This window comes from Phyllostomus hastatus, unplaced genomic scaffold (genome assembly GCF_019186645.2).
Source record: "Phyllostomus hastatus isolate PE091 unplaced genomic scaffold, TTU_PhHast_1.1 phas_scaffold_585, whole genome shotgun sequence".
Classification (NCBI taxonomy): Eukaryota; Metazoa; Chordata; class Mammalia; order Chiroptera; family Phyllostomidae; genus Phyllostomus; species Phyllostomus hastatus.
The window spans coordinates 1485156-1512869 of record NW_025334037.1 but is presented as its reverse complement, the minus strand read 5'-3'; the positions used below and the strand labels follow the sequence as shown (position 1 = coordinate 1512869).

Sequence of the window (27714 nt, the reverse complement as noted above, 5' to 3'; positions counted from 1 at the left end):
AACACCCCTAGGGTGACAACCAAAAATGTCTCCAGACATTGCCAAACGCCCCCTTGGGGGCAAAATCGTGCCTGGGTGAGAACCACAGCAATAGAGAAACAAGTTTGGAAAAATACCGCCCAATGTGTTCTCTCCCTTGAGAAGGGAAAGCTCAACGTTCCAAGACACGGTCAAGTTGGATGGAGCAGCCTCCTTGATCCACAACGGGCGTTTTAATCTTGGTGACCATGTACAACCAAAACAAAAAACCACAGTTTACTCTGGTAAAACTGAAAGAAAAACTGAAAGGCACACAATGAACTTGGGAACTTGGAGGTAAGAGGGTTTGGAGGTAAGGGTAACAAGGGGGAGAAATAAATCATCTCGTGAGTTCCCGTCTGTGCGCTGACACAAGGGCCACGGTTCCCCACATCAGTGACTCAAACGCCAAACACGAGGCCCTCGCCAAATGTGTGCGGGCACAGCTGTGGGGTCCAAACGCCAGACCCAGTGTTTCCAGGAAGTATCCCCAAACCAAGTCCAGCTCACTATATAAAAACACACACACATACACACAACTTTACCCTGCAATTTTATTAAACCAGACTGTTTTAAATGTATGTTGTTCTGGTTTTTTCTTTTTTTCTTACTGAGTACATTTAAAAAAAATACAAAACATTTTTAATATATCTTAAGAAAATTAGCAAAAAATTAAGAAAGTTCAGCATATTACACTGCATAATATTTAGGTAAGAATGTTTGAAAATTATAAATATTTTGTTCCCTCTCAACACAGCAAATGACAAAAATACATTTAAAAATTTTTTCCTATATAATTCGTATAAATGATCATATTCCAGTTTATTAAGTAAAGGGCCTTCTTATGACAAGCACACACTCCTGAAATACTCTGTACAGTAACTAAGGAGTAAAACCACGGGGCCTGCCAGCACTTCGGCAGCTGAGCCATTTTAAACCTTAGGAGGAATTCGGTTAGTATCAGACTCTCATTCCAAACGGGATTTACTTAGTTCATCTATGAGCTTTGATTCATAAATACAGCATGTCCTTGGATGATGTCGTTTTGTTATAATGTTGATGAGACGCTGCAGAAACTCTGCTCCGTTTTATGAACCTGCCTCTGTGGCAGGACTGGCTCGGCCCTGCGTCACCTCGCGCGAGGCCGGAGGGCCTGTGGACGACGCTCAGCGAGGACTTCCGGCATCTGCCTCAGCGGAGCGCTGTCTACAAGGACCTCTGCCTCCTCGCCAGCGCGGCTGAAGCCGGATGCGGGTCAGTAACACTGCGCGCCGAAGAGAAGCCTCTTCCGCACAACCGCAACTGAGGCCGCGGGCGCCGAGCCGAGGCAGGGCCCTGCTCAGGGAGTGGCTTCTGTCACGGAGCAGCAAAGGTCGCGCGGCGGCACGCAGACTGGCCAGTGCGGTTCGGAAGCGGGCACCTGGAGGAGGACACGTGCTGCCGAAGAAACGCCTGACCCCAGGCCCAGAGGTTCTGACCGTCCAGTGACCCCGGGTGCCGCCCCGCTCCTCCCCCAACACGCCGCTGGCCGCTGACACGCTGCTGACTGCACCACAAGCTGAGAGGCGCAAAGGGGTTTCCAGAAGCTGAAGTTCTCACAGAAAGAGTCTATTAGGGGTGTGACAATGTCGACTTTTTTCCTTTTCAGGTAAGCCCTTATTCGCAGGAAGATAAGCAGGGCTTCCTCAGCGCTCGGACCCACAGGAGGCTGAAGGAAGAAGAGCCAGAAGCAGCAAAGCCAGGTCCTTTTGTCTTTCGCACCAAGCGTCAGGCCGCACTCGGAACCCGGAACCCGCGTCACAGCTGCGGGGCCGTCGGCGGTCACTCCGGTCACTCCGTGCCCTTCTTTCCTTTCCAGTTTTTCTCGCGCTCCTCCAGCTCCGCCTGTGTGAAGGCCGCGGGCCCCCAGTTGGTGATCAGGTGAGGGTTTTTGGAACCTGCAAGACAAACATGCTCTAACCACAGGAAGTGCTATGTTCTTCAGCTAACACTATTCATTTTCCCACAGACAAAACAGGAATTTTTCTACTCAATTGCTAACAACTAGAAGATGCACACAGAGGGGATTACCAGGGCCTTCTTGTCTGTTAGGGCAGGTCAGGCAAGGGAAATTTACCAACAGTTTGGTTTCTGTGTATTGGGGCCGAAGAAGTTTCTTTGCACAATTCAACTTTACCCAATAGAACAGAAAAATAAACTGAATAAATACACGATGGCATCAGGGAGTGTGTCACCTGGTTCTATCAGTCGGATCAGGCCTTCGTGCTGGGCTACTTTGTCCTTCCAGCTCTTCGTCTTACTGGTGGCCATCTCCAGCTTCTTTTTAACTCCCTGAAACAAAAGGAGATTTTGAATCATGCAAAACACACTGGCAGTTTAAGAGCCAGACAACAATGAGTGGACACTTACTATGTGCTTATGGATTTTCCTGTCAAACCCTCACAGCCACCATAAGCAGGAACTGTATCATTCCCTTCTTACGGGTGTGAAAACCAGGATTCAGAGCAGTTAAGTAACTTGCCTGAGGCCACCCAGACAACCTAATCCACACTATTTACAGGTGAGTATAAAATCCTGTGTGCCCATTAGAGCTAACTCCTTTGGGTTCCCAATCCACCTTTCATTGTCTGCTTGTGAGGCACGTTCTCACCAGCTGGTGCCGGTTAGGCTGTCAGTAGAGGGCGCTACAGGGACACTGAAGGATGAAGGCCTTTACTTCCAAGTGCCCCTGCTTTTCTCTGCAGCTCCCCTGGTATCTGGGACACCCAGGATGCCCACTGCAGTGAGTTTCCGTGGCACTGCCCTGTGGGCAGCGTCGGCCAGGGCCCCAGAAGTAGCTGCCCAGTGAGTTCTGCCATCCAGTGGGCCACGGCTGAGCTCTCCACAGGGAGGTCTGGATCACAGCACTGGGTTTACGGGGACCCTGTCCCACATGTGTCCTTCGCCAGGTGCTCTGCCTCAGTCCTAGAGGCAATGGCTGCTGCCCGCATCTGCCATTCCCGTGTCCTTAAAGTCATCTTTACTGCTCCGTAGTTAACCCGTCACAGTTAACACCTGTTTATATTATATTTTCCCTGTTTGAATTGCTGTGTGGCTTCTGTCTCCTGACTGGATTCTGATACGCCTCATTGACCATAAAAAATTCTTACTACAGCGTTTGACAGTTAAGCAAGTGATCTTTTTTTGTAATTTGTTTTTAAAATTCAAATGCATGTGTTTGCAGGGGCAAGTCTACCTCATACTGCTCGAGCGCTTGCTTGCGCTCCAACTCCAGCTGTTCCAGCTGTGCCATGGCTTCCTGCAGGGCCCGCTCCTTCATAATGCGCTGGTTCTCCAGCTCCTGCTTCTCCGCTTCGGTTGTCTGGATGGTTTGCTGTTGCTCCACGTGCCACTTCTCCAGCTCAGCCCTCTTGGAAGACTCTTCCTCCAGCAACCTGCAGCATGCGGAGCTCAGGATCACATGCACCCAGGGCACCACACCCGACCCGGAATGCAAGGGGGGCACTTCAGAGTAGAGAACATTTGAGGTCACTTAATCCACCTCTCATTTGACTGGGAGCAAGCAAGGAGCTGGAAAGGCCCACGTTCAGCAGACTGGAAACACCACCCATGTGTCCTGCCCCCAAACTCTGTTTCATCCATTTTGGGGGGGCGGAGATACTTAAGGAGGGCTTATAATGTGCCATGAACTGGGCCAAGAGTTATGGTTATTTTCTAAATTAATCCTCACAATAGCTTAAGTACTATTATTACCCACATTTTAGCAATGAAGACACTGAGGACCAAGGTTAAGTGACCTGTACAGGTCACTCGCCTGGCAGGTGGTAGGGCCAAGTTCTGAAATTTGCCCAGTTACTACAATGTTCAAACATTTTCCATCTCATCTAGTAAAACCCTATGACAAAAGAATGGCTGATAATTAAACTAATGAAGGTGAGGGAAGGAGGAGCTGACAAGAGGCAGAATAGTGATAGACACCATTGTTCAGTAACCTGAACAACCACTACATGCCAAGCACTTTACCTTCATCATGTGAACCCCGGAACAAGGCATTATTTCTACGTTACAGAGGAAGCAATTGAAACTCAAACTGCACAAATAGCAAGGGGTTCACCCCAGGTCTGTGGGACTCCAAAATGTCACAAAATGTACAGTAATAGGCTACCCACCTAGGAATTTCCAGACACATGGTATTTAAATAAACTAAACGAACATACTGCCCAAACCTGTACCCAAAGTACAGGCAGTGTGGTTAGATGCCAGCCCAGCACAGGGCACATCCCTAGTGGCTTGACTGACGCTCAGTGACAAGGCCAGTCACTGCTACCTGAGAGTGCCTGCTCCTCTAAACCAACAGCAGAGGGAGTAAAGGAGCAGACTGCACACCCCTTATCTGACCACCCCAACCATTTCGCCCCAGTCCCCAACTGCACCACTGCAAAAATTCCTCTGCAACATCCTGCCAGGTGGTTAATCCACTCTGCTCGAATACTCTGTGACAGGCTGCTCACTGTTTCACAAACCGGGCCAGTTCATTTATGGCAGCCTCAATCCTTAGGAAGGTCTTCCTCGACTAAGAGAAGCTCTCCCACCTACTACCCCCAGTTCCACAGATATGTACCCTCCTTAGATGTCTCTTGGAATGTGATGTCCATGCCTGAGCACAACTCTGCAAATGCACTGGTCTGACCAGTGCAGAGTTCATTCATGTGCTCAGCCTGGGTCTATTACCCACCTCCCGGGGTCCTTCCTAGGCACTGAGGATGCAACAGTGAGCAGGACTAGAAGCACCCTGTGTCTTCATTCTGATGTGAAAGTATGGGGCCAGGGGGAGGTGGGCACTTGCAGTGCTTAGGCTGCCCAGTGTCTGAAGCCCCTTCATCTGTCCAGAGAATCTGGCACAGCAGGTGTCTTGATGGAAAGCAGGGCCCATTCCCCATACAGAAGCCACAGCCAGACAGCTGCCCTCCCGCCCGTTGGCAGCCAGGATACAGTGAAAGCTGAAAGCGGAGCAGGGCTTGGCTCCCAGTCGCCCCTCCTGGATCTTTGACTCTGAGGCAGCTGACCCAAAGGAGCAGAAACAGTGGAGAATCTGTCTTGCTGGTGGCAGCAATGTCCACTATCCAGTGACAGCAGGAGCGACGACCACCATACGGCACCAATGCTGGCATTGGTGGCATCCCAATGACTCCTGCAGTGGCCTGGTTTGGGCTGTGGTGCAGGTGGCTCTGCCTCCCCGGGTTCCTGCCTGCATTCCAGGCCAGGCTACCTGCTTTTCTGCAGAACTGGTGGTCTACTCAAGAGCCTTCCAAAACATTATTGTACTACTTTGGCTAAACCAGGTTGGTTTCTGTGGTTTGCAAACAAGCCCCTGACCAAAATATTAACCTCTCTGTGCCTCAGTTTCCTCATTTACACAAAAGTTATAGAAACCACATCCAACATCAAAGGTTTGCTGATGCATTAAATGTGATAATGCGTGTAAGGTGCTTAGGGCAGGGCCTATCGTGTAGAAAGTGCTAAGTAGCAGCTCTTCAATTACAAAGTCACTATTACCTCATGTGCTCTAGATCCACCACACTAACTAAGGCTGCCTGGGTATATGTGAGGTTTTTGGCAATCCAGCACAAGGAAATAAAACCCGAATCTTCTCAAATGAATTGCTATCAGCCAGGTCTCTTGAATCCTGTACTTGTACTGTTGATATTTTAAATGACCTTGCTTTAAAACCATCATGCCAGCCTGTCAGTAGCTTTACAATGCTTATCTTGACGTTCTCCACATTATCTGTCTCCCTCATCTGCAAATGAGATATAGGAGCAGAAGCCAAGGCTGAGTGACTCCCTACCGGATGCCAGGCCTCACACTGAGCACATCTCATGCATTATCTCATCTAGTCTTTGCAACAACCCTGCAAGGCTGGCAGTTACCCTTAGTTTATAGATAAGGAACTGAAGGCTCAACACAATGAAATAGCTTTTCTAAAATTACACAGGCTCCAACCAGGCAGCTCAGTTGGTTAGAGCGTCGTCCACATACAACAAGGTTGCAAGTTCAATCCTAGCCAGGGCGCACACAAGAATCAACCAATGTATGCGCCAATAAGTGGAACAACAAATCGATGTTTTTCTCTTTCTAATATATAAATCTTTTAAAAACGTTTTAAAATAAAATTGTTTTAAAAATAAAATTACACAGAAAGTAGCTGAGAATCAAACCCAGGCCTCAACCCAGAGCTCAGCTTCTAACTGCCTTCAAATTCATGAAAAGTATCATCATGTGGAAGAAAGACTGTTTTTCTATGCAGCCCCAGTGAGTAGAACTGGGATCCTTTGACTCATTCATAAAATATCCCTTGGGCGCCTGCTGGGTGCCTGCCCAGCGCCAGGCGCAGCACCTGTTGCTGAGACTAAAACATGCTATGCAGCCTTACGGATCCAAAAACGTAGTGGGTGGAAGTTATACCAGGACAGATGATGGCTCAGCCTCAAGAACTTTCCAATAATTGAGTTGTCCCAACATCAAATGAACAGCTTTCTTCTGAGTGCCCATTCAGCAGAGGCTGGATAGCCTTCAGGATTATACATCGAAAAACCACACTTCAATTTTAACGTTAAAAAAATGACAAGACCCAGATGGTTCAAGTCAAAGTTCTTGTATTTAAACAATCTACTCTATAAAGTATCTCTGGGGAAGCTTAAAACACTGGCAGAGAAAGGGTCATCTATTGGAAGAACAATGAGATGCTAAATATTCCAGGAATGACACGCTATTACTGAAAGAACAGACCAGAAGGATTAACTAAAAACCCCTTGACATTAAGATTTGCCTCATTTAATTAGTGCCAGGCTTAAATGTGTCTATCCCAACCCCAGGAAGACTTCTCTTGATTTTTCTACCCAGAAAGCCTATTTTGGGAGTGGGGGCAAGGAGAAAGCCCCTTTTGCCAATCTGACGAAACCACCCTCTGAACTAGGCCCAGCCAGAGGGCATCAGTTTACCCATGTCAAGTTCCAAAAACTAAGTTAAAAAAAAAAAAAAACTTAGAATGGTAAAATAATTATAGTCATAAGGTGGCCTTTGCACACCAAGAATAAGTTAACTTTTGTGCAATAATTTCAGCCTATTGGTGCAAATTGGCACACATATAATAGCTACATTTGCATTCAAAAGGTTGAAACCATTTTGCTGTATACTTAAATCAGAGGGTACAAAACAATTAGCCAGAGTTTTTTAAATAACACTCATGCCTGGTTCCTATCCACAGATACCTTGATTCAGTCGGTGTGGGACAGGCCCTACATGTGTATTTTTTAGAAGACTTACAGGTGATTCTGATATTTACCACTAGTGAAAAACCACAAGTTTTGTGTGTTTTTTTAAAAATAAATGTACACATTTTTTCATGGGCAAGATTGGACCTCATGAAATGGTCCTCCATGTCTCTTACTTTTACACTTGTATTTCTCTATGTCTAACTTTTTGCTTTAGATATGGATGATGTCCTTGACCTTAGCCTTTAGAATGCTAACCCGGTCTCTAGTCATACCCACTTCACTCTATTCTCCCCACAGAGAGTATATCTCTGGAGCAATTGTCTGACTGCAGCTGGGAAAAGGGGTCGGAGAGAACCCTGGTGAGGAGAGACTGGGAAGGGGCCGTGTAGTCGCATGGACAAGAGGTGATGGTGACTTGTATCAGATATCAGAGAGAAGTAGATGGACGAGAGAAAATCATGAGCTGGAACACACAGGACTTGGGGCTTGCACTAAGTGATGAAGAAATGGGAGGAGATGTGAATGAGAAAAACCACAAGTTTTATTCTCCAAAATTAACTCTTATTCAAAAGATCACTCATTCGAAAAAAAAATAATAATAATACTTTAATAAATTTCTAGAGGTATTTGGTTCCCCTGAGATCTAATTCTCTCCTGTGCTGTAATCGGCCTCTCTCAAAACTGCAGAGAATACAGGTACCATAGCTCACCTGTGAATTCTCTGCACAAGAGCCATCTATCTGTAAACTCCCCAAACACCACAAATTACAGAGAGGCTCAGAAACCACCTTGTGCCCCTGAGGATGCCTCTCTGTGAAGTCACATGAGACGCAAAGCTTCCCATTCTGTGTATCTTGTGCTACCATCACTGCCAAGGGCAACTGGGTGGGGGCGGCCCCAAGAACCGTCACATCACAGCACACTGACCTGGGGGACCTATCGATGCCAGGCAATGTGAGGGGCACTTACATTTCTATTCAGAAGATCATTTTTCCTTAATAGAATTAAAATTTTCCAAACCTGCTTATTTTTTAAATCATTTTGGCAAAGTAGACAACAAAGACCTCCTCCTCCCTTCTCTTCCTGCCTAAACCTCAAACAAGCTTCCCTGCTGCCCCACCTGTGGAATGGCAGCCATGGAAAGCCCACCCGGGCCATCTCACTCCTGTCCCCAAAGCAGGGAGTTGCAGCTCCACGCCTGCTGCAGTGCTCCCACACTGACCAGCTGCTGTGGCTGGGGTAAACGTCTGTAGTGCAAACGGGGAAGCAAGTTGGAACCTGAGGAGGCCAGCCTGAGTTTCCCTCTGGGGCCTTCAGGCCGCCTGGCCCTCCCTGCCACTGAGGAGACCAGGCACCCAGGGCTCTCGTCCGAGAACATGACCACTGTAGACAGTAAGCCTGACTTTAAAGCTCAAAGGAAGGATTAACTAATTAATAAAAATAAAAGCTCTAAGGAAAAAAATCTAGGTTTTAGGAACTTCAAAAACTAAGATTTCAAATAATAATAATTTAAGGAATGTCACTAATCCTGAATGACCAAATAGAAACAGCGTATTTCCTCCTCATCCCCCAAAGGGACTGCAACTCTGGCCTGAAGTGGGCCCCTGTCTCCGCACCACGGGCCCCACTCTGGTCGGGAACATGTCACCAAAGCCAGGGTCTCACCAGAGCTGACCCTGGGTCCATGACTGGGGGCACCCAGCCCAACACACCCAAAGGACTGCTCTGAAATAGATACAGGGCAGTCCTCAGTCCCAGGGAGGCTCTCCCCATGCCCCAGACTAGGTGTAAGCAGCACAGCAGCCCAGCCCCGGGGTCTCTCCCTCCGCAGAGAGCCCTCCCCGCCCCAGTGTTGGCCCTACTGGAAACTGCTCCCAGAGGCACAGTACACAAACTGATCTGGCACCTGGCCTGAAGCTTCCGCACAGTCTCCTCATCTTGCCGGGCCTGTCTCTCATCCTCAAGAGCCTCCTGCAGCTTCAGGTACATGTCTTCCAGCTCCCGTACTCGCTGCAGATACTGCTCCAGTTCAGAGGACTTTTGGGCAACCTGTTCTTCCATCTGCTGTCTGATCTGGTGGTATAAAAGGGTCACATTTAAATGGGGGTTGACTCCATCCTCAGGAAAACCCTCCCACTCCACACCCAGCCTGAAGGGTTGCCGGACCGTCGTCCTTCAGTCCCCGAAGGAAAGATGAAGCAACTGAGCACAGCACTCCCAGGACCAACACCAGGGCCACACTCGTGAGTCCAGGGACAAACGGCAACTCCGGTGCTGTTTTCCTGCCCGCTAATTCTCCACCCTGTCCACTCCACACTTAGAATCAAGTCATGGAAGAAAATATGTTTCCCCATATAACTTCTCTTTAGGTTCTTTTCTATCTTAAAGCTACTACAAGTTTTGGACCACCACAGTCTTCTCTAAAAGGAATGAACCTTTCCTGGGTCAAAACTGCCACAGGGAGAAGGAAACGCTGATCTGCAGAGACTCCTGCACTTACCTGGCTGCCCAGCACCTGCTCCTTCTGCCTCCCTCCTCCCTGAGTGGGGGGGCGTGGGGGTGTGTGCAGAGGGGGGTGCCCTTCGAGCAGTTAACTTAGTGTCCTAACAAGTTTATGGTTTCTCCCTTCTGGATTTAAGAGTTTGAATCTCTGCCTTCACAATGAAAAAAACAAGAACATCCTAAACATAATAGTATGCACATGAGCCTATGGGCCTACAGTTCATAAAATAGTTCCCCTGGTATTAGCTCACTTCACCGTCATGGTCAGACAGACGGTGTGGTGATGCCCCCACCCTAACCCTAACCCTAACCCTAACCCTACTCTGGCAAAGGCACATGGAGGGGACGAAAGCTCAGTGAGCAGGGGCACAGGAACCAAACCCAGGCCTCTGACTGTGAGGGTGGCCGTCCTCTATGTCACACTCGCCTTCCTCTGTGCACTTCGCTCTCACGACTCAAACATGCCCATCTCAGCTCTGGGCGACAGGAGGTTACTAAAGGCAGTGTGACGAGCATCTGCGTGACAGGCACTGGCTCAGACTCCCCCCCACAGTGGAGCTCAGTGTGAGAAGAAGACCTGTGCCCCATAACCAGTGGGCTGGGACGGGAACCTCTGAGAGGAATCAGCTGCCAAGAGCAGCAGCCCAGAGTTCGTATGTTCTCATGATATGAACCTGTCATGGAACCTGGCACTTTTCCCACAGCAGTTTTCCCAGCCGGGCTCTCTGAGAAGGGGAAGAAGGCAAAGGGATGCCATATGGCCGCCCCAACCACAGCACTCATCGCCCCTTCCGTACAGGTCTGCTCCAGAGTCTCGAGCAAGGTTTCCATCTTTTACCTTTATGTCCCTGGCAGGGTGCTAGCACAAAGAAGGTGCTCAGTAAACTGGTAATGGACGAATAAACAAACACATAACTTCCTCAACGGCCCACTGCAAGTCAGGAGCAGAGCCACGCTGACAAGACGGTCTCGCTCCGGCCCCCCGCCCCCGGCCCCCGGCCAGCCTGGCTCTGCGAGCAAAGGCGGCGGCTCTCCCCAGCTGAGGGCTACTCACAAGCTTCTCTCGCTCCAGCTCTGTGCTGAACCTGGCCTGTAGTTCCACTTGAGTCTGAAGGCGCTTCTTCTCTTCTTCTGCTGCCCGAGACGCGGCTTCTTCCAGTTTCTACTCAATCAAAACCCATCCACAGAAAAGCGGGAAGTGTTACAGCGGAAGCGCATTTGGAGAGAGAATGGCCACACAGACATTTGCGCAAATCCAAACATTCCTAATGTCCAGCAAATACAGAGTAAAAACTCTCAGATCTGCAAGATTTCTATTCCAACAATTTTCCCAGTCAACGCACAAAAGAAATTCGTTAAATGGATGACCACTGATGAGTCTGAACAACATTTTGCAATTGAGTCATTGAGTTAAATTCACTTGCAGATGCATTTGTGAGGTTTGAGATCTATTTCTTGAGTTCTCCCTGTACAGTTTCATCATCTTACACGTTATTCCTTAAAACTTTTACCAGCACTCAAGTTCCAGAAGGGGGACATGAGGAACTGCACAGACCCCTTTCCCAATGAAACAACAACTAAACACAGAAACAACCATTTAAAGTCTCTGAGAATTATCCTAAGGGCACGCAGCAAATGGAGAACAGTGATTCAAGAAAATCAACGAAATCTCAGTACGAACAGTGCGAGTCTACGGTGTCTGAGCCACAGTGCGGCCCCTTCCCTTTCCCCACAGCATCAGTGAGAAGGAAGCTCTACCCCAAAGCAATGGAACCAAGAGTTCGGGGCACCCCCTCCTCAGCTCACACTCCGGGGCCGCGGTATCTCCCCAGGAGGGGCTGGCGGCCAGTATTTCTCATCCATCCGGCTCCATGTTGCTGAAACCCTATTCTGAGCAAGAGTGCCTGAGAGGTGCGGGGCTCTCTTCCTCCACCACCCTACTCACGGGGTAGAGGCTCTGCTCAGGGATGACAACACTATCACCCTTCTCCCAACTCGCTGGGAGGGCAGAGGTTCCACACTGGGAGAAGCAAATTGAGACCAGAGGTGACCACCTAGTGACAGGCTCATACAGCAGGGTTTCACACCAAGAGAAGCAAGACCACTGACTCTACTCCAGCTCCAGGGCACTGAAACAGAGGTGGTCTGCCCAGGGGGAAAGGGGGCTCTGAAGCTCTCCCCGAAGAACTAACTTGATTTAAAACCGTGTGAGGAGTTCAAGCCTGAAGATACTCTTGGAAACAATGGAGATGTTGGTGGGAAGGAGTAAGGAGAGGCTCAGAGCTCCACGAGACCAACAGACTGAACCACATGAGGATTCTCTCCCTCTTTTCTCCTCCCTCCCCTCTCTCTAAAACTGATAAAATGGGTTTTATCGTTTTTTACTCTAATGGTAGATCTATGTCATTATATTATACATTCACCCAAACCCACAAAATGTAGAACACCAAAAGTGAGCCCTAACACAAACTGTGACTTTGGGGTGATCGTGTCAGTCTAGACTCGAGAGGCACCACTCAGCGGGGAACGGTGAGGGTGGGGGAGGCTATGCATGTGTCGGGGCAGGAGGCATATGGGGAATCTCCGTACCTTCTTAATTCTATCGTGAACCTCAAAGTACCCTAAAAAAAGAGTCTTTTTAATTAACTATTTATTTTTTAGGAAGGGGAGGGGAGGGAGAGGGAGAGAAACATCAGTGTGTGGTTGCCTCTCCTGCACCCCCTACTGGGGACCTGGTCTGTAACCCAGGCATGTGCCCTGACTGGGAATTGAACAGGTGACCCTTTGGTTCACAGGATAGCACTCAATCCACTGAGCTACACCAGCCAGGGCAAAAAAAAAAGTCTTTTTAAAAGTTATTTGGGTAAACCTTCTAAAGAAATCTATTTACTTATTTGAAAAATACCATGCTTTTTCTTATTCCTTCTTCTGAATCAACTGTCTAGCAAGTCATATAAAATTCACAATCTGTAACCTAATTCCAGGTGATTAAAATATTCATCAGAGCAGTATTTTTCTAAAATTCTTCAATGGAAAATTGGAGAATTTGACTTCTTGATAAGAAAAAAAAATGCTAGATTATTAAGGGATCTGTAATAATTTTCACCATTTGCCCATCAAATCCCAAATCAGTTGCTTAAGGAATTCTATAAAAGTAGGTAGTGGGGAAGCCATCCAAGGGGCCTAGCGAGGCCTCGTCGGCTCAGGCGTGCACTCACCTGCCACAGGGCAGGGCACACACATGCCGCTGGGAGCCTGGGTCCAAAAGAACTTCAAGGGATGCCCGATGGATGCATCTCAAATGCATGATGCAAAGTGAAAGAACCCAGTCTCTAAAACACACTTACTGAACGATTCCATTGGTATGACAATTTGGAAAGGACAAAATTATAGGAACAGAAAAGATGGGTGGTTTCCAGGGTTGGGGTGAGGGGAGGGTCTCAATACAAGCAAGAGTGTGAGGAAATCCTTTGAGGCACTGGAATTGTTCTGGAGTCTGTCTGTGGTAGTTACAAGAATCTAGGCATGCATAAAAACTCATGAAACTATACCTAAACCACAAACTTGCTCTTTGCAAATTTTCTACTGAAGGAAGAGAAGACACAAGAGCTGCTAAAATATTGGCAATATTCTATCTTGACTCGCGCAGTAGTTTCAGAAACAGCCACTTTATTTGTATGCACATGTTTCACACTCTCCTTTGCATGCATGGCCCAATCATCCCTTTTCTAAAGCATAAAGGACAGGGCCCCCTTCCCATAACACCCACTCCTACTCTGTGCACAGTGGATGGAGGAAGCAACAACCACCCACTGCAGGTGCCCACCCGAGTCTTTGAAGGGAGTTTTTAAAGAAAACGTCTACAGCAGAAAGAGGCAAGATGCAGGGGTGATCTGGGAAGAGGAGCAGCAAGACCTGAGGAGCTGCGGTTCAAAAGCAGACGTGCTGGTTAGGAACACCTGTGTCTAAGATTGTATGTCCCCATGGTTCTAAGGATTATGAAAGTATAAAAAAATTCTTTGTGAGCCAGAGGAAGCCAGCATGCAGTGTAGCACATCCGTGGGTTGCAGAGAGAGGACCCCACCAGGATGCAGGGCCTTATGACTCGGTCAGCAGTTAGACAGACCTGAGCAGAACACGGGTGATGGGCCAGATACAGCAGGTCACCAGGGCAGAAGGCCCCGGGTGCCTAGCAATGGGCAAACCCAGGAACACAAGGACCTCGCCCCCAGGGTGACCTTTCCTCTCCCAGAGTGTCACTGGTCCTGCCTTAGACCCCCTGGCCTTTCCTCTCTACGGATAACAACTCCACCTCAGTTGTGTTTCAGCTCCAGGCCCCGAAAAGAAGCAAAACCAGAGGAGTGAGTGACACCGTGGTTGCCTCAGGGACCAGCCGCACTGACCAGTCAGTGGAGACCATGACCCTGAAAGGACACACCTGGAAAGCTGATAAATGCTCTATTGTGATCCTTTCCTGAGACATCCCCTAAGATTCCTGCCTATAAAAGATAAAAAAAACGCTCAGGACAAAGGACCCGTGCCCACATTGCCTCCTCCCCCCTCCCCCACAGGCTCACATCTCCTAAACTCTAAGGGACCCGCCAGACTTGCAAACAGGGGACGAATGGGCAGTGGCAGCTTGTCCCAGCCTAAACCCCTAAGCCTGTCCCCAAGAAACCCCTGTCTCTGACTCCCCAATGAGCTACAGCAGCCCAGCCTGGGTTCTCCTGTGGCCTCCTCTATGCTACTTCCTTCTTTGTTTCACTGTCCTGAGTATGCTTTTGCTGCAGCCAATACATTCTTGCTTTACTGCATTTTGTCTCTTGACAAATCTTTCCTTCAAGAAAACAAGAACTGAGGTCTCATCATCTCAAAGGTAACAACAGTGTGACCCACCCCCACGCCCCAGGGCAAAGGTGCTGCAGAGCAGGACGCGAAAGGTCTTCCAGCTCCTGGTCAGCCTGTGCTCAGTGATGCAGGCAGACAGGCTCACCCAGAGGTGTCCCGGGCGAAAACCAGGCCCACACACTGGGTGGGCACTCAGCACCGCCACCAAAACCATGATATAACCAAAGAACAAGGTTTCCTGGTGAATGTTCACAGCTGTCCCGTACAGCCTATGGCACCTGACCTCCTAGCCCTGAGATGGAAGAAGCTGAACCAAACTGGCTCTTTGTCTCCAAACAGGAAGTGAAACCTGAAATTCTACATTAAGGGTCTTGCAAAGTCCTTGGGACTGAAAATGGGAATTAAGGGGGGTAAACTGAGAAAGGAACAGACTCTGCCCAGGTCACCAAAAGTGACCCTGACATCCTCAGGGGAATAAAATTTCTCATTTTCTCTGACAAAATTCAACTGTGCTCATTCTTATAAATACACTTTTCTGATCAACGACATGTCCTTGCTGCCCTGAGACTCTCCTACTTTCAGGGCTGGGAAAATCAGGGTGTGTCTTGTGGTGTACATACACTTCCTGAGAACACGGAAAAATCTGCCTAAAGCTGCAGTAAGGTGGTCTCGGTGAAACCTAAGGTCGGAAGCGAGGCCGCTGCGGCTCCTGCAGTGCAGAGCCCTCCCCCGCCGGGACGCAGTTCCCACCTTCCTCACGGCCTCCAGCTCCTGCTGCTTGTTTTCGTTGGCGGCCTGCAGCTCCTTCATCTGCCGCTCCAGCTCCTCCTGCTCCGCCAGCAGCTTCTTCCGGAGCTCTTTCCGACGCTGGCGGGCTTCTTTGTGTGGTGGGGGGCTGCCCAGCTTCAACAGGTGGATAGTGGAATGAATGGCTGGGAAAGGTGGAGGAGAGAAAACAGGAAATACCCATTATCCTTAGTAAGCCTAACCGGCAAATGGCACAGCAGGGAGCAGACGGAGATGCAGTGTAGCTTCGGATTCTGCCGCGGAGTAGCGGTGTGACCTTGAGCCAGGCACGCAGTCTCTGGCTGCATCAGGATCCTCATCTCTAAAGTGTGAGAGACGACCTCTACGGTCGCTACCAGTTCCAAAACTGCAAAATAACTAGATACTCCGTTCAGGAATACCACACACATTTGGAGAATTTAAAACCACACTTTCAACTCCCTTCTCCACACTTCTCAAAAGGCTGAATGAGATTATGACACAGGGCTGAGATTCAAAGCCCTGATACCTGATTTGACACCTGCTGTGTTTAGTCAGTCTGACAGTTAAGCCTTTTGAAATCATCTCTTCCGGAGGTGAAAACAGTAGCTACAGTTTATTGAATACTTGCTATATGTATGCCCTTTATGTATATTACCTCATTTTCATAGGAAGTTGGATTTATTTCCTGATCACTTCAATTATACAAATTTTGTTTTTTGAATAGCTAATACCATCCCATTGTTCAAATTCCAAAGCATGAAAGGACAAAGAGGAAGCCTCTCTCCTACTCCTACCCCCAAGCACTAGGCTCCCCTCCCCACCAGGAGCTAATGCGAACACTTTCTCCTGCATCTTTCCTGAGATACTTTAAGTATGTGCATTACTACATCCTCACCTTCTTCAGACACAGTGACATAAACACACTCTTCTGAGCCCCGATTTTTTTTCACTTAATGTACCCTGGAGAGCACCCCACATCAGTACACAAAGCACTGCCGGGCGCCCCACTGCGTAGGCGTGGCACAGCTTAGTCAGACATCCCCCCATCAGTGGATGTTAGGTTGTTTGCAATCTATTGCAAATACTTCTGCAACGATGTGCATTGTAAAATATGCAAGTGCATCTTCATCATTTATTTATTAACTCCCAAAACAAAGCTGAGAGGTAGGTACTATTAATGTTCCCATTTTACGGAAACAGAAAGCAGCTACAGAATTTGTAACTCAACTCAAGGGACTCAGGAAAGATGACTCAAACCTAGCTTCACTTGCCTCAAACTCTTAAACCACATCAAAAATGACCACAATGTTCAATATAATTTTTTTTTTACCTGAAACCAAGAGTCCCTATGATGTTGATTAAATTTAGTTTTAAATCCTAGCTCTAGAAATCACATCTCTCTCTATATACTACTCAACGACCTCGCCTTTTCCCCAGATAATCCGTCCCACCCCACCCCCAAGCCGCAGAAGACAGCAGCCTGGACCTGACTAAAGGTCACAAGGTCTGGACCTCCCGCAGGTTAAAGACAGCATCTCAACCTAAATTACCTTTCAGCTCCTGAGGCCTAAAGTGGAGGCCCCCTGGCTATTTTCCCATGCGACCAGACTGGGGGTGCTGGGGCAGACCTCAGAAATACCCTCAGGGACAGAAGAAATGATTTATTACCCTTACCTCACCTCCAACCAATGAGCTCCCAGCATGACCCCAACCCGCACTTCCCACTGTGTCTTGTGACTTTGCCTTATGTTATCTTTAACATACAGTACCTGCCACTGGGGAGTCGAGTTTTTAGCATTAGCTCCCCACCTCCATGTTGGTCAATTCAGTATTAAACTATTTTTCTTTCTATACTGTAAACTCCTGCTCATGCCTTTCTTTGGGCCAGTGCATGCAGTCAGATAAACCAAAACAAAGGTGGGGGGGGGGCAGTTCTGTTAACATAATACGTCCAAGAATATCACAATCAGAACCACCTCATAACTGAAAAATAAAACCTAATATATAATGTCTCATTCTATTAATTTTGGAATAATACTTTCGTTTAAAAGTTTTACATCAAGTTTGGGTTCTTGAGATAATTATTTGAAATGAGTGACTTCTTGCGTAAATAACATCTTAAAAGTTATTCAAAAGCTATTCCATTATTCCTCTTCTGTTTTATGTACTACTTGAAACTTGAGATGGACACTTTAAAATTCTTCATGGTTGTTAAAAGGGGAAATTCCATATTCTTCAAATAGTAACAGCAAGTAAACCTCAGAATATCCAGTTTATAATTTCCCTACAAGATCATTACAAAACTGAAATTTGATTAAAAAAATTGGAAACTCCTCTTCATTTGTTTTTCTTTAAACTACCATGTTACACCCAGAAATAACTATAGACAATGAGGAAAGAGCCTCAGTATCTTTAATGAGACTCAAAAATACAAAATCAGAGCTCTCGAGTTACATGACAAACTGTAAAAATTAACTCACCCTGAATCCACTCCTGTTTCTTCTTCTTATCTGAAGCACTGATCTCAAAGGTCTTATCAAAACATTTTATGAGAAAAAGGCATTTCTTTCCATCTTTGTCAGGCAAAGACTTAAACAGAAAGCAAAATTAGTTCTTTAAGAGTTTGTGTATTCAATATTTACATTAAATTCAATCTTATCTACAAAAATCTGGCTGGAATTCAATGTCAATGAAAAATATCTATAAATGCTTATTACTGACTTACTACTTCTATCCCCTAGGCAACATCACTTTTGGGAACAATGACCCTGATTAGGACGCTGTGCCCGGCCTGGGAGCACCATCAACACCTGGTTGGGGGGCCGGGCTCGGGCGGTCCTGAGCACCTAACTCACACCTGTGCACATCCCTCACAGGAACCCATGAAGCTACTGCAAGTAGTAACTCCTATGAGCCAGGAGGCTTCTGAGCCAGGGTGATTCCCACACCTGCCTGAGATGCGCTCTCCTCGCCTCGCACCTGGGACACTGTAGCTGGGAAGCTGTGGCCCCTGACCTGCATCCTCAGAAGGAGCCTGGCACGGCCAGTGGTAATCTGTGATTCTCCACGGCTCACTGAACGGAAGAAGACCCCTTTGTGGGCGCTGCACACTCCGGGATATTAATATATCTGGACCATTTTATCCATCAAAATATGTTATCATTTATGAGTAAGATCTTAGGTATTTTAAATGTTCCTCAACAAATACAGACCTGGTCATGTAAACACTAAAAAATGTATGATCTTAAGGACTTCACTTCTTTATGGAATTAACAGTTTAGGAAAAATGTCCTGAAAGTCACTCAAAATATCAAAGGCAATTCTTCAGTTTTATTCATTTCAATGGCCCAGATTTTCTGGTATTTTCATAATTTCAAACATTGTATTACTCAATTTTTTTGCTTTCTTTTCTTCTTTATGACTCCATTTTATTCAATAAATGATTCCTTAAATCATTTATTGTACAAACAAATGAGATTTAATCCCTATATTTTGTTCACAAGTATAAGACAGAAAACAAATTCGTATTAGAAAACAACTATGTCGGGTATCTTTTAGTTCAGAAAGCACTGCGACTTTATGCCTATATTATATTGGAAATGTAAGTTTTAAGATTATGTGAAGGCCCTGAGGTCTGTAAGGAAGATAAACTACTTGAGCAGCAGGGGGCAGCACCAGGAAGAGGTAACAGCTGACTTACCTCCACACAGCAGTTTTCATCCAAGAGAATGTCTCCTTTCTTATCTTTCAGATCCTCGCTCACATAGTAAGAAATTATGTTGGGTTTTAGTACAAACCAGCGTTCAGTCCAGTTTTTCCGTTTATGGCCTTTTTTCAACATGTAACCCTATGAGAGATTAAATCAGATATAAATGCCTATTCTTTTACTTATAAGAGCTGATATCATTCTTCCTTGACATTCTTGCCTATTCCACTATCTGACAGATGGTCCTGAATACATAAATATCAATGTTCTTCCCCTTTGTGGATCGTGACTCTCCTGAGGATCTATGAAGGTCAAAGACACTATTCCCAAATTCATGCAAGCACATGCAGACCAAAGTCAATGCAGAATTTTAGACACTCAGAGACATTTCCCCTCCCTACAAAGCTAGATAGATGGTAGACTTCAGAATCCCTGATGTTAATAGCACTGTGGGTTTTTCAGAGATTTTACTTATTTTTAGAGAGAAGGGAAGGGAGGGGGAGGAGAAAAACATTCACCAATGCCTACTGCCTCCAGTAGGCACCCCAACTGGGAACCAAACCTGCAATCCAGGTATGTGCCGTGACCAGGAATCAAACCGGCGACCTTTCACTTTGCAGGGTGATGCCCAACCAATTGAGCTACACTGGTCAGGGTGCATGTGCTTTTTTAAAACTCCTGGTCTTTTAGGAGTACTTATTGAAATATCTGACATTTGTTTCAAGATAATACAGGAGAGGCAAAAGTAGCAGAGTAGGATGCACAATGTGCTGGTGGTTTCTGGGACCAGGTGATGGGTATACGGGAGTTCACTATACACTATTCAGTCTATTTCATTTAAAACACACACAAGCCTTAGCAGGAATTCTTAGTAAATTAAAACCCCAATCAATGGCCCTGGCTAGTGTGGCTCAGTGGATTGAGTGCTGGCCTGTGAACTGAAGGGGTCACTGGTTCAATTCCCAGCCAAGGCACATGCCTGGGTTTTGGGTCAGGTCCCTAGTAGGGGGCACTTGAGAGGCAACCGCACACTGATGTTTCTCTCCCTTTCTTTCTCCTTCCCTTCCCCTCTCTCTAAAATTAAATAAATAAAATATTTTTTAAAAAAAGAACCAGAGAATGTATAAATAAGTGGAACAACAAACTTTCTCTCCCCCCTTCTCTTTCTCGAATCAATAATAAAAAAAATTCATCAGGCTTTTAAAAAATAAACAAAATAATAATATATAATCATATACACAGATTTTGGTATAGAATCATATACAGTAATAAGTCCAATAATAAGAAAGGAATAAAGAAGAAAATAAAATTTATAGAAGTTCCACAACCCAGAAGCAATCAATCACTTTAGCATCTGGGCCCACATCCTTCCTGCCAGCTCTACACACGCACACACGCACGTCACACTATGTGAAGGGGACGACAAGACACCGGCTGTTCAACAACCTGCTTCTCCCTCTGACCAAGTTGCCCTGGGGTCTTTCAGATCAGTAAGTATGGATGTACACAACATGGAATGCTCTAGAAATAGTATGGAAATGTGACCATTTAAACAATTCTTTCCAAAGAGCAACTTCACCATACTTCAGAAATGCACCAATAATTCTTTAAAATGAAAGCCTGAGAAAATAAGAAATTTTATTCTTGCTCTAAATCTGTGTAAAAGTGTACGGGATGTATACTCATCTCTGTGATAAAAATGTTTTATTTCAAACATGCCAAATGCTGAAGATGAGAAGCAGTGCAGCGTTACAGGACTCTTACCTGTTTCAACACATCTAATATAAGCTCATTGAAGACTTCACTGATTGCCATGGACACCGTCTGCCGATCCATGCCTTTGCTAAACTGTCCAGTTCCAATCAGCTCTATCAGCTCCCACGCAGAAAGGCCGTCCTTACTGTCGTCAAAGTTGACTTTATAATGTTCGAACTGCTGCTGCTGCCAACCTCCTCCCATAGCTTCTGTCAGTTTCTTAAGCAGGTATTCAATCTATATGAAGAATTTAAAAAGTATAATTTCCTTGTAAGAAAAAATAACTCTTTAACTTAGTTATGTATCTATGTTACTTACATTGATAAGGTCAATTTAAAAAATATTCTTTTACAGTTCCAATAGTGGATGTCTAAAAGAGCAGGGAGAAGGGCTTGGGTAAATGCCACTGGTTTTATATTAACCTAGAGTAAGTAGAGGAATCAAAAACTGATAACCCTCTAACAGTATGTTTGCATACATAACTAAAGCAAACTGCACTCATACACTATCATACACAAACTAATTAACGTGATCTGATTACTCTCCAGGATAAATATTTCAATATATCAGAATGTTAAGCTTACTGAACTAACATGCAAGCACCCAACTAAACAAGCATCTCAAAATCGTATGGACCAGTCACTCCCCAATTTACAAATGCTTCATACAAGCCAATGACTGGAAATTCATGCTGCCCCTCCCCTTAGAACACTAACAATATCGCCAATAACACTGAACTCCTGGCTTGGGCTGGAAGAGCTGATTAAATCCTGAAACACACACACCTTTGTGCAGAAAATACTGCTACTGAAATAATAGCAGTCAAACAGAACATCGAGGTAGTAACACTGAGAAATTGATAGCTGTTGTTTTCTGAAAAGCTGGGGTGCCTTACAATCCTCTCGAACTCGGCATGTCCAAAAGTGAGTGCCTTCCAAGCAGCTGCCCTTCCTATTACTGATTTCGGCTGGAAGCAATACGATCACCATGGCAGAATCTTTGTTTCCCACTCCCTTATATCACATCGGCAACAAACTCCTACTGTTTTTCCTTCCCTAGATCAGTGTTTTTCAAGCTGTAGGTTATGACCCAATATGAAATCAACGTAGTGGTTTAATGAAGTGAAAAATAATTGAGTTTATCCACAATAAAGACAAATACTGTTTTGTGACAAGTTTTGCTTTGTGTATGCATGTACCTACATGTTTGGGGCCATGCAATACAATGTTGATCTTCCTAAAGGCTGCAGTCAAACAGTGCCAATCTGCCCACAACAGCTCTCACCTCCATCTCCTCCTACCCTGGCTGCCTTTGGTCAGGCCTCCTGGCTGGCCCCCTGGGCTCCTTGTATCTATACTCTGCCAGAGAGAGTTTTCCAAAACAAACCTGAGCCTGTGACCCTCATCTTTAAACTCTGCCCTGGGTCCCGGCCACTTCAAAGACAAGGGCTGTGCTCCTCAGAGTCCCTTGTGGCCATGCCCCTGCCTACTGTCTCTGACACGTCTCCGCGGCGCCCCTGGCAGATTTCACACTCCACCAGTACCGCCAGCGCGTTGGTCGGGGTCCCGAGCTTGTTCTATAAAGCACTAGATAGCGAATACTTCAGGCTCTGTGCATCTCCGTTTTATGTTCTTCTTTGTTATAACTATAACTGTTTTTTAACAACCCTTAAAAAATGTAAAAACTGTTCTTGGTCCACAGACAATACAAAAACAGACCACGGGCTGGATTCAGCCAGTGAGCCACAGTGTGTCAGCACCTGCCATAGATTATAAGTAGTTTACCCACATAACGTACTTGCTCATGCTTCTCTGCCTTTCCCCACACTGCCTCTCTGTCTAGACACCTTTACCCACCTCTGTACCTGGCTGACTGGTATTTGTCCAAGGCCTCCATCATCTAGGATATTCCTACTCAAAGTGAGGTGTGTGGACCAGAAGCAACAGCATTTGGAAGCCCATCAGAGATTAAGTATCTCAGATCCCACTGTAGATCCCGCCTTAGACCCCAAATCAGAATCCGCCTTTTAACAAGGACCCCAGGAACTTCCAGATGCACATTCAAGTTTGAGAAGCACTGCTCTAGCGAACCTGCTCTCACCAGCCCTAACCCAGGTCAGGGGCTCTTCCGGGTCGCTGTGCTTATGCTTAGCACACTAATTAAAATGATCTCTTTACTAATTTGCTTCCCCACCACTTTCTGAATTTCTTAGAGGAGGGACCATGTTCCATTCATCTTTGAATCCCCAGAACTGGTACCTAGAATGTAGTAGAGCTCAGTGTTTGCTAAACCGAGATATGTGAAACCAAGCCTCCATTTCCTCATTAATGAAATGAACATAACAACACTCCCCCCACTTAACTACTATGGGGATAGAATGAAACAAATACAGGACATTCTGCACAATGCCTCACACACTAGGTACTCCATCGATGTTACTTCCCTTCTGCACTGAGTGGAATGTTATTCCACCATTTAAAGTTATATTTAAGAAAGAATTTGTGAAATAACATGAAATAAAGAATGGAAAATTAAATTTACTTATCATTTCCAGCCCATAAAAATTATATAAGTATTTAGACAAATACTAGAGTAAAACATAGAAACAGTAAGTCTGGTACAGATAGGATTGTGAACTTTTTTCTTTCTCTCCTTTACACTTCCATTAACTTGGTTATACTGTTATTTATGAAGTCAATTTTAATAAAAAAATATTATAAAATAGGAAAAACATGTTTGCAAAGAAAGGTACATTAATAAAATATCACAAGATCAAAAAATATCTTAAGTTCTACTGTTTTAATTTGACAAGATTATAAAAATCCTCTAGTATAAAGATCATCTAATTCCTTAACTCTAGCATATAGTAAATGGTCAACGAATGTTTACATGTTGAAGAAAAACACAGGTCTTTCCTTCTCTTGCTGGAGATATATCATCTACTGTTAAGCTTATCAGATAGTATTTTCTTGGCTCTTAAATAGAACAAGGTCAGTCAGTGGAAGAGAAAAAAGGAAATGGTTAAGAGGAACACAAAGGGAAGAGGGAAGGAGAAGATGAGACAGAAAAATATATAAAGGCAAGAAGAGATCGAAGAAAGTCAAGAAAGACAAAGAAAGTAAGAAAAAAACATCAAAATAAATAATTGCCCATAGAAAAATAACTTAGAGGCATTAACATGACCAGAAATTCAATCTCCCCAAGGCAGCACAAAAAGGGCCCATGCTGCCTGATTACAGCCTGGGGTAAATGCAGCAAAGGCAAAACTGGAGGTTTCCGCAGCAAGGCCAATGCAAACATGTGCACACCCCCACATGCATGATGCAAAGTGGGAGTGGTGAGGTGGTGCTTCCAACTCACCACTGCATGTGTGCGAAGTCAGAACACAGCTTCAGCTCTTCCTCACCCCACCCCTCGTGAATGACCCCAAACCCCTCACACTCCAAGTTTTAGTTCTTCTTGCATATCAAATGACCTTTTATAATGTTTGTAACCCATAAAGTAGCTGTCCCTAGCAAACTCAGCTCTAAAGGCAGTTTCCCTGGGTTCATCTGGGCCCATCTGAAGGTGCCCCCCCAAACCCTTCTGAGCTGGTCATCAGCACCCGGCATCAGCTCAGCACTGCCAGGAACTGTGGAGGACAACTAACCCAGATTCACTTCCTGCTGATTTTCGACACCATCATTTGCTTATCATAATGAAGTAAGCAAAGGACCTCTTAAATCATTGTATCGGGCCAAGGTGCAATAAACATCGCCATTCTCAAGGATTCAATTATACTAAATAATAAATCACGTGCTGCCGCGTTAGTCTCGAGTGGCCTGCAACAATTCTAAGAGCTCATTCAGTTTCAGGAAGCAGCTTACTTCCTCTTTCCAAGCAAGTTTCACCAAAAATAACAAAGAATAAACTTTTCAGCTGCATGTGATTTTTGATGCCTTTGGCTCCCAAATCCTTGTTTAAAGTTCTTTCCCCATCATCATTTAAAAGGGTCTTTCATGTCTTAGCAACAATTCAGGTTTTATTTCACAGAGGATCTCTTAAAACTATTTCAGGTTTGATATTTATTTCAAGACACTCCTTCCAAATAAGCCCAAAACAGACACATCCTGTTTTGTTCTTGCCTCTCTGGGAAATGAATACTAATGTATAAACTATACTTCACAGACACATATTTCCAGGAATACCCTTTAACGAAAATTACAGAACCATCTCAAATGGGGACATACCATTTCTTGATTTTTGCATTTTAAGTCACTTAATGTTTATTCAATATTCTTGACACTACTTTCTGGACAATGGAAAACTAAGTCAAAAGCAAACTTATTTATACAACTTATGTTATTCATATGACTACCACTGTTACTTATATAGTACTTTTCAAAGCTGAAGAATAAAATTTTACTTAAAAACATTCTGGACCTATGGTAGGTAGATTATTGGAAACATAAAAAAAATTACTTTAGCCCTAGCTGATATGGCTCAGTAGATTGAGCGCTGGCCTGCAAACCAAAGAGCTACCGGTTGGATTCCCAGTCAGGGCACATGCCTGGGTTGCAGGCCAGGTCCCCAGTAGAGGGCACTTGAGAGGCAACCACACATTGATGTTTCTCTCCCTTTCTTTCTCCCTCCCTTCCCTTCTCTAAAATATAAGTAAAATCTTTTAAAAAATATTTTAAAAGTTACTTTAAATGTATAAAGTCTAAAAACTGTTGGTACAATTACAATTAAACTTATGTATATACTCATGACAAAGACATTATACTTCAAATTTTATATTTTAAATATATGGTTTCACATTAAATTTTATTAAAACCTGTAAGTCTAAAACGAGTTCAAAATATAGTTTTTTTAAATGTTATTAAAATATTTAGAAAGGAAGCAAAATCTAAGAGAAAATGGCCATCTCAGAAATATTATGACTCCAGTGTTTTCCATAAAATGTGACCTCAGGCGTGCAGCGCTCCGTCAAAGAACAGGAGATGTGCAGAGAGCTCGGCACACACCAGGCCACATTTCGAGGCTCAGGAGGCTGGTTCAGCAGCCAGGCAAGCCGTTCCACACAAATCTGCTCCAACGATCCTTTCTTTCCCCACAAATGGCCACAGAGGAATCATCTGTAAAAATAACTTTAGTCTACTTTTAACTAGAAGAAACACTGAGGGAGTTAAGGATGTCAAAACACAGAGTAAGTCCAAACAATAAAAGGACAAGATATGCTGCTTGGCTAAGTCCAAGGGAGGCTTTCTGAAGTGAGATTAATTTGTCTGGAAAGAGCACCCTGACGTTCCTGTTGGCCTACAGAGATGAAGGGAAACACGCTGCCGAGTTTTGGCCAGGCTCTGCGTGCAGACAGGAGAGACTCATGGTACAGCTCAAAACTCACGCGGCCCCTGTTCTCAGAGCCAGCTGGAGAAAAAACCTTTCGAGTTTCCCAAGCAGAGCAGTCAGGACTCGGAGGCTGACTGGCTCCCTTCACAGCCTGTGGCCCAGCGATGATGTAAAGCCAGTAACAAGTCCTTCACATCAATCAAGTACGGCCTCAGGAATAAGGCCAAGTCTCCTTACTCACTGATTTCTAATCTGAAATCAGGACAAGATCACTCTCAAGTTCACCATGAATATTTCAGTAATGGAAAGAACCAAAATATCGCAGGTAAGAGACCCACCTCTCTCCTCAAGTTCCAAGAAAACAAATGAATCAGAACACTGAGTATAGCTACAAAATGTCTTAAAAGACGATACTGGAGATTTCGCTAGCTTAATTCTTCCAAGCAGCATAAAATATCATTTGCATATCTTTTTTCTATGCCTATAAATATTCTATCCTCTTCCATATTTCTCTATATTAAGCTAGACAATTTTTTTGTGGACAAAAATTTCACAGCATATTTTATTTTTTATTTTCTTTTTAACATACATGCACAATTACATCATCATGGTTATTAAGCACTAAGACACCATTCCTACCAGGCAGTGAATCTGCCTGGTCCTTGATCACCTGTGACCACATAATTGCTAACTCCAAGGGCAACTTCTCACTCATTGCTAATTTTTCTGCAGCAGAGGATGCAGGTAACTACTATTTTGGTGCTTAGAACTTTTTCTATCTTTGGCATCCATGACTCAACACTCTCCCAGTTCTCCTACCTCACCAACTATTCAACTCAGCTTCCTTTACCTAATCTACTTCCTCCTGCTGCTACAGGAATAGTCCCAAGGTTTTGTCCTCAGCCTCTTTTCTCCCAGTAGTTTCTTCCTACCTGATCTAACCTACTTCCTATGGCCTCCCTAGCTCCGTGACCAGCCTGGCCTCTCACGAGCCCTAGATGTGCACTTCAGTTGAATGCAGGACAGCTCCAGAAGAATGCTCCACCTAAAATGCCAAATGTGCCAAACACATCGTTACACACTGTACCTCCAATCTGTTCATCGTTCTGTCATTCATCATTCTGTCATTCATACACATACTCACACACACCATTCAGTGAGCGGTTACACTGGGGCCGGACATTATGTTAAATGCTCCACATACATCAACTATTTTAATCCTCACAAGAGTCCAATGAAGAAAGGAGTTATCCCCATTTTAAAGATGAAGAAACCCAAACAGAGAAAGTATGTAATTTGTTCAAGGTCACGTAAAAAGTGGTACAGTCAGGATTTAAACCAGGCAGTCTTTATTTCAAAGACCATGCTTTAACCAACTACACTATGTTACCTCCCAATTGCCCAGGCCTGAAACTTATTCATATTTCCACACAGCAAGGTAGATACTAGGAACTTGGTCCTGTGACTTTCAGGTCCCTTCCACCTGGGCTTCTTTTCCATTTTTGCTGA

At 45.2% G+C, this 27714-nt stretch overlaps 1 protein-coding gene across 1 annotated transcript in view; it reads right to left on the bottom strand.

The window, feature by feature from the left end:
• Positions 1–558: 558 nt before the first annotated feature.
• The window catches only part of SWAP70 (switching B cell complex subunit SWAP70), a 67784-nt gene continuing 40628 nt past the window's right edge, over positions 559–27714 (bottom strand). The window contains exons 4-12 of the mRNA XM_045825591.1: positions 20884–21111; positions 19114–19260; positions 17894–18002; positions 15396–15577; positions 10852–10959; positions 9202–9368; positions 3254–3452; positions 2253–2349; positions 559–1955 (exon numbers count right to left, since the gene is read on the bottom strand). Coding sequence (XP_045681547.1) covers positions 1849–1955; positions 2253–2349; positions 3254–3452; positions 9202–9368; positions 10852–10959; positions 15396–15577; positions 17894–18002; positions 19114–19260; positions 20884–21111 — 1344 coding nt within the window. The 3' untranslated portion in view covers positions 559–1848. The remainder of the gene's footprint in view (positions 1956–2252; positions 2350–3253; positions 3453–9201; positions 9369–10851; positions 10960–15395; positions 15578–17893; positions 18003–19113; positions 19261–20883; positions 21112–27714) is intronic.